This window comes from Nicotiana attenuata, chromosome 7 (genome assembly GCF_001879085.1).
Source record: "Nicotiana attenuata strain UT chromosome 7, NIATTr2, whole genome shotgun sequence".
Classification (NCBI taxonomy): domain Eukaryota; kingdom Viridiplantae; phylum Streptophyta; class Magnoliopsida; order Solanales; family Solanaceae; genus Nicotiana; species Nicotiana attenuata.
Genome location: NC_031995.1, coordinates 109224023 through 109231932, shown reverse-complemented (window position 1 = coordinate 109231932; position 7910 = coordinate 109224023). Strand labels below are relative to the sequence as shown.

Below are 7910 nucleotides of genomic sequence, written 5' to 3'. Positions count from 1 at the left end.
TAAAGAAAATCCCTGGTTACATGTAGTCTCGGCCTGAGCAACATAAGCATTTTGGGTGATCGGCCATGTAAAGAATAACACACTTCACGAGTGTGTCCAAGTTTATGACAATAAGAACACTTAGGTCTAGATTTTAAAAAATGACCTCCTCCTCGTCTATTCTCCATAGTTTGAGATGCCCGATTTTACACTGTTTGGGATGCGAGAACAGAGGAGTCAAGTGTCTATGATGAGATAACTGGGTGACTTGGTGCTGGAGCAAGACGAAGTAATCGAGAGAATAATTCATCAACTGTTGGGACAGTCGGACTAGCCAAAATTTGGTTACATATTGAATGAAGGTCATTAGGAAGTCCAGCGAGTGTAAGAACTAGAAATATCTTCTGTCGTTACTCTTGTTGCTTTTCAATACTAGCAGAAACTAGCATCAACTTCTCAAATTCTTCCATGACTGGCTCCACTTGTCCCAAGTAAGTAGACATATCTGATTCCTGTTTCTTCAAGCTTGTCATTCGCGATATCACATCATAGAAACGAGATGTGATATTGATACTGATGCTAAAAATCATATGGTGTCTAGCATTAACCTGCTAGATTAGTCTTCTGTTGTTGTACCACCTAAGTCTAAGAAGGTGTTTCTACCTAATGGTTGTGTCACAAATGTTACATATGTAGGTGCCAGTCTCTGACAGGAGCACACTCAAGAATGTTTTCTATATTCCAGAGTTTAAGTATAACCTACTATCAGTCTCTAAAGTGACTAGAGATTTATGTTGTTCTATGGTCTTCTTTCCTAACTTTTGTATCTTCCGGGATCTCTTCAATGGCAGGGTGAGGAACATTGGAAAGGAGAATGATGGACTCTACTTTCTGTCACACCTCCTTTTTTTTACACCACCCGACGAGGGTGATATATGAGAGTTTTTCCAATTTAAGTGACATTATTTGAAATGAGATTATTTATTTAACCATAGTCGCCACTTGGAATAAGTTACGGTGTCCCAAGCCACCGGTTTATTTTAAATCCCAAATCGAGGAAGTTTTATTTTTTAAAGAGTCTGCGAACCAGAAATTCTAGATAAGGAATTCTGTCACGCGAACGTGTACACAAACACGATGATAAACGTCCTAAAGGTATGCCTACCCATTCAATATTAAAGCAGGGGTGTGCATTCGATTTATCGATTCGATTTTGACCCTTATCGATAATTACTTATCGATTATTGATTTGTACATATACTTATCGTTCTCGTTTCAATAAGGTTTCAATTTTTTCGATTTCGATTTATCGATTTTGGGGGCTTATCGATTCGGTTATCGATTATACCAATAAGAAAATTTGCGGGATTCTACGGAAAGTATATCGCTATAAACGCGCCTAACTAATATGGACAAAAAGAAGCTAAAATAAGACGAACACCATTTATAATATAAAAATTGTGTCAACAAGCACATGCAACAAAACTAAAGTAAGGGATCAAATGTATGCCACCAACACTCCAACGGTATAAAAAAAACAAAACAAAACAAAACACATCATCACGGCTAATTCTGTTTTCCATTAATTTGAATTTCATTCCCTTGATCTTTAAATATGATCATTCCTTAAATGTGGTAGAGGAAATAATAGAGTAACGGACTTAGGGTAAAGGAAATGGTATAGATTAGGAAAAATAATATTGTATAGCCGCTTTCAAAATAGTAGCGAAATATATATACATTCTGTATGTTATATTAATCTACACAAATAGGTAATTACTCATTTAACAAGTGTCTACAGTCTAGGGGTGTGCATTCGATTTATCGATTCGATTTTGACCCTTATCGATTATCGATTTGTTCATATGCTTATCGTTATCGTTTCAATAAGGTTTCGATTTTTTCGATTTCGATTTCAATAACAAATAATCGATTCAATTTATCGATAAACCGATTCGAATGGACACCCCTATATTAAAGTGTCACAACAGAGTTAGGATAAAAAAATCATGTTCAAATATCCATGTAGGCAAACAAGAAAGAAAATTTAAGAGGCCAAAATTTATCACGATCTACAAAGCATTTCTTGGTCTCGCACATGGAAGAATGAAACAAGAACGATCAAATTAATCTCAAATAATAGAATTGTCTTGATTTTGTAATTTCCGGTTTAATAACAGAAAATTAATTATAGGCCAACTTCAAATCATGAATCGGTGAAGCATAACAGAGTTTTTTTTAGTGAGCTAGTTCAAAGAGTATGCAGCTCCTGCTTTCTCATCACTGAACTCAAATCCAATGAATGTATCAAAATAGTGGTTTCAAAGTGGGTTTATGATTTATCCAGTAGAACCAATTCTTCAACGGAAAATGACACCCAAAATAAATAAAGCATAGGAGATAGTGGGAAGCAAAATTTCAGTCATCTAACAGAAAAGCCTAGCTATTTAAAAGTTTGAGAAAAACTACCTTGCTTTACTATTATCTAATAACTTAATAGAAGATGCTTAAACAATTGAATCTTTAGCAACAATATTATTCATGGCCAAAATTGTGGATTGGACTTAACTAAAGCCTGAATTGTTACGAAAATCCACTGATTCAAAATTCACATGTACGAAATAATCTATCTTCCATATCCACAAACTAATATATAACTTCTATAACTTCTGCAATTGTTTCAACTGCATCTAATTTCATTTAACAAATAAAAGAAGAAATCAAACCATGAATATTTGATATATTAACATGCTGAATATCCCAACTCATAAAAATGGCAACATGTCCAAAACAGAGAAGAAATCGAGATATACACCAAATCATTCTTAGTTCAAGCTTGACAGGAGCTATCACAAAATGAAACAAAATTGAAGATTCAACCTTAACAAAAAAAATAAAACGGACCTTAGCTAAATTTGACTCGCCGACTCGGCCACCAAATTAGAAACCACAGATGAACAAAGATTGACAGAGCTCAGCCAAATTTCAGCCAAACAGCAACAACGTTAAGCAGGAGCAGCTGACCAAATCCAAATCGCGGAAAACAAATCCGGACAGAAATCAACCAAGTGCCGAAATTTAAAACCCAGCCACAAACTCCAATTTAAAACTTCGATTCAAGAACCATTCTGGGAAAACTAGGAATCAAGGAAGAAAGCTGAGATTTGTAATTAATTTTTTTTTTTTGATTCTTCTTTTTTTGAAAATGGACTAAGACAAACAACCTCAGGATATGCCTTTGTACATTTTCGTTTTCTTTTCTTTTCCTAAGAAATTCGCTGACTAAAAAAAACTGAAGAGAGAAGAAGAACTTCAAAACCCTAGAAATTCTGCTCCGATTTTTCTGATTTTTCCTCTATTTTTTTCTCTCTGTCTAGCATATAAGACTTACCTCATATATATAGCCTTCAAAAACTTTCAAAAATCCGCCCAAGTCCGAAAAAATCTTCAGATTTTTGAACAATTTTGGGACAAATGGAGGGCGTGGATTGATTCACATCTATCCACGGCTCCCATTCGTCCAACAATTGTCCTTTTGTACAAAAATTCGCGATTTTGAGGGAATAATCGTACTCCTCTCTGACAAATCCGTTGGGAAATAGAGGTGACGTGGAGAGGGGTACCGTTTTGAGTGAGTGAGCTCGAACTCAGGCGAGTTGAGGTCGAGCTCAGTGGAGAAGAAGAACAGTAGCGCCGCTTCTGATTTTCTCTCTAGGGTTAGGGAATTTGGGGAAATATTATAAGGGGGGTTTTATATCAAGAAGAACGGNGGGGGGGGGGGGGGTATATTAAGAAAAACGGGCGGGTCGATTAATGGGTCAGTCCGTTTCTTGTTGGGTTGAACCGGTGGGAAGAGGGTCCATTAGGCTGAAGGTTTAATTGTATACGGGGGAGGAAATTGGGCCGAATTTGGGTGTTTGAAGATGGCCCAATTCCCATTCTTTCCAAGTCTTCCATTATTTCTAAATTCCTTTTCTTTTCTTTTCTTTTCTTTTTTTTTTAAATTAAAAACCTAGTAATTAAAAATTCCTAAATTATCTAAAATGTGAAATTAAACTAATTAACTAATTATAGAAATTGTAAACATCACTTAATTCTAAATTAAAAGAGAAAAATCAATAAACTAAAATTAAAAGACAAAAAATGTAAAAATGAACTATTTTTGTGATTTTTTCATTTTTATAAAATAACTAATTTACTAATTAATCTAAATATATAAAGTTAAGTCCTAAATGCAAATACAATGTATTTTTGTATTTTTCATGAATTAAATAAAATTAAACAAGCAAGAAAAATATAAACAATTAATAAAAATCTACAAAAATTCTTAAAAATGGCAAATAATTAATAAATAAAAAAAATCTATTTTCTTAGATTTTGTAGGAGTACTTCGTATAGGGCAAAAATCACGTGCTTACACTATCTACTCAATCAACCTCCTAGAAAATTGTGGCAATAACATTAGCAGCTCAAACTTACAATGCATGGAATAAAGTGGACATTGCTCTTTGACACATAAGACTTGACCATGTCTCCTCTGCAGTTCCAAAGAAAATGTTTTCCTGTACCTTATCATATATATCTGCTATTGTCAATAAGTGTGTTGTTTGTCCTTTTGCTAAACAACCTAGACTTACATTTCCACCTAGTAGCATTAAAAGTAGTAGTGCATTTGACATGATTCATGTGGATGTATGGGTGCCCTACAAAACTTCTACATTTGATGGTAATAAATACTTTTTGACAATTGTTGATGACTATACTAGGATGACTTGGCTTTTCTTGTTAAAACTCAAGACGGATGTCTGTGTGGCCCTCCAATAGTTTTTAATGTATGTGAGTACTCAGTTCACCAAAATAGTTAAAGATGTGAGGACTGATAATAGTACTGAATTTGTTAACAGAGTATGTGAGGATGTGTTTAAGAAATTGGAATTATTCATAGAACTTGTGCATATAGTCCTCAGCATAATGGAGTTGCTGAGATAAAGCATAGGCACAATCTTGAAGTAAAAATGGCACTCAAATTTCAAGCCTTTATCCCTCTTAAGTTTGGGGCCATTGTGTGCTTGCATGCCTTCACTAGTAACTGGAGGCATACCTCCTTATGAGTTGTTGTATGGTAGGAAAGACTCTGCAGGAAACTGACAAACTTCAGCCCATAACAAGAATGGCAGTCCATATGGGGTATTCAGATGTTCCAAAAGGATGTGTTCTCTATGATTTGTCTAGCGATGTGTTCTTTGTTAATAGAGATGTGGCCTTCAGAGAACAGGTGTTTCCTTTTCAAATAAGAACCTCATCTCTTGCACCTGTTTATGTCCCAAATGAAATTAAAACTCACTTGTTGAGTCTCAAATCGGTCCTACACACAAACCAGCTATTGAGTCTTCTATTGTTAATCCTAATCGTCCGTCTATTGAGTCTTCTATTGTTAATCTTAACAGTACCCCTCTTAGCATGAGTGATACCTCAAATGAAAAATCTTCTAGTGAGAGAGACTCCACAACTCAACTGCACCATCTCCAATGGAGAATAACGATGTTGGCACTATCATAAGATCCACTAGGGAGAATAATCCTCCTATTTGGTTAAAGAATTTTGTTACCCTCAATGTTCACAAAAATGTTCCCTATGCCATATCCACTTATGTGTCATATGAGAGGTTGACTCCCAATTATCAAGCCTACATAGCAACCTTCCCCTCTATTGTGGAGCCCACTACCTATGAAGAAGCCAGTAAAGATCCCAAGTGGATAGAAATAATGAAATCTGAGATTGCTGCAATTGAAGACAATCATACACGGGACATTGTGTCTCTACCAGCTGGTAAACACCCAATTGGTTGGAAATGGATCTACAAAGTCGAATACAAGACCACATGAGAGGTTAAAAGATTCAAAGACCGGCTGGTTGCAAAAGGATACAACCAACAAGAAGGTATTGACTATCAGGAAACCTTTTCTCCTTTAGTCAAGATGGTCACAGTTAGAACTGTCTTAGCAATTGCAGTTGCCACGAAATGGCACATCCGCTAAATGGATGTCTACAATGCATTCCTACACGGGGATTTACATGATGAGATTAATATGGACTTACCACATGGATTTAAGAGCCATGGGGAGTCAAGACCGGTTTTTAGGCTCATAAAATCCTTGTATGTCTTAAGCAAGCACCAAGGCAATAGAATGCCAGGTTAACAGAAGCACTACTTAGCTTCGGCTTTCTGTTGATTCAGCATGACCATTCCTTATTTGTCAAGAAGGTTGAGGGTAGCATCACATTTATACTAGTCTATGTTGATGACCTGCTGATCACTAGCACACAATTGAGCCCTATTACTGAGACAAAAAAAACTGCAATAAGCCTTCAAGATGAAAGATTTAGGAGACCTGAAGTACTTTCTTGGTATAGAATTTGCTAGATTAGAGCAGGGTATGTTGATGCATCAGAGAAAATATGCTCTAGAACTTATATCTGGAGTGGGGACTAACAACAAAGAGCAAGATGAACTATTACCTGATGTAAGAAGTTATCAGACATTTATAAGAGAACTTCTTTATCTTACAGTAACAAGGCCTGACATAGCATACAATGTCCAAACACTAAGTCAGTTATTGTAAAGTCCTAAGAAATCTCACATGGAGGATGCTTTAAGAGTACTACGATATGTGAAAAGTCAGCTAGGACAATGTATTATATTGTCAAGTTGTAATAAGGACACAGTTACTGCATACCATGATGCAGATTGGGCAGCTTGCCCTCATACCAGAAAGTCTACTACAGGTTTACTCATTACGTTTGGTGACTCTCTAATATTTTGGAAGTCAAAGAAGCAGAGTGCAACTTTTAGAAGCCCTGCAGAAGCTGAATATAGAAGTCTAGCATCCACAGTTGAAGAACTAACATGGCTATTGGGATTGATCAAAGACATGGGAATTGAGGTCAAACTTCCTGTCCAATGACATATTCATATAACCACATGACCAAATACAAAGGGAATAAAACTATCTTAGTTATATAAAATTTATTTTGACCACAACAAAAATTTAAATTCTTATTATTTTTTAAGATTAATTAGGAACCTTCTCAATATTTAACAATTTCATAATCTTGGCTTGCAAACTGTCGGAGCAGTACATATGGGAGATGATGTCAAGGCATCATAATATGCTCTTGTTTGTCACTCTAAAGCAGGTACTCCATATGTGTACATCCGCACAAATGAAACTAAATTGTTAAGTAACACAATTAAACCAAGTCTTAAATATTAACGTAAGTTAATTGCAAAATTCATAGCAACTGAAAAATGATACTCCCTGTAAAACAGAAGCAAACACAACATTGATATGGCAATGAAATGCCCAAATTTTCACAGTCTCAACCAAATTGATTCAAGGTTGTAGCACCCATGGAAGACTTTAATCTCTTATGGAAAATATAAGAAGAATATAGCAATTCGTGCTGATAAGGTGTTAAGAAATGTAGCTCAAAGTAACAATATAAAACAAGAAGATAAGTAGAATAAGAGATAACTTTCTTATTTCATCAAATGTTCAAGTCTATTACAAAATGACTTCTCATCCTCTATTTATAGTACTACATATAGGTATACCAAAAGAATACATAAATATGCCATTAAGCATTTGAGATGATGGTGGAAGATCTGAGGAGATATGGGAGATACTGTTGGGTTTTTATGTATTTAATATATTAAATACTTAAAAGAGGGTGAATGAAAAATGGAGGGAAATGAAACTTTTGAGTGAAATTTTAAGTTTCTCCCCTTGGTAAAGGGACATTGTCCCATATTGGAAGAGGAAGAGGTTTTTTATGGGTATATAAGCAATTGCTCTTCTTCTAGCTCTTAAAGAGTTGAGAAGAAGGTAAGCCTCGCACCGTCGTCGTCGTCGCTCGCTCGGCTCGGCTTC

The 7910-nt window shown here is 35.5% G+C and overlaps 1 protein-coding gene across 1 annotated transcript; it reads left to right on the top strand.

Moving 5' to 3' along the window:
* On the top strand, positions 6354–6944 carry LOC109230350 (uncharacterized mitochondrial protein AtMg00810-like). The gene is made up of 2 exons (XM_019395857.1): positions 6354–6588; positions 6727–6944. Exons 1-2 carry the CDS (start codon positions 6354–6356, stop codon positions 6942–6944), a joined length of 453 nt encoding a protein of 150 aa, XP_019251402.1.

Coding starts and splice junctions, on each gene's coding strand:
- LOC109230350 (XM_019395857.1), top strand. CDS start 6,354: ATGAAAGATTTAGGAGACCTGAAGTACTTTCTTGGTATAGAATTTGCT. Junction 6,589..6,726: donor ATACAATGTCCAAACACTAA/GTCAGTTATTGT, acceptor ACCATGATGCAG/ATTGGGCAGCTTGCCCTCAT.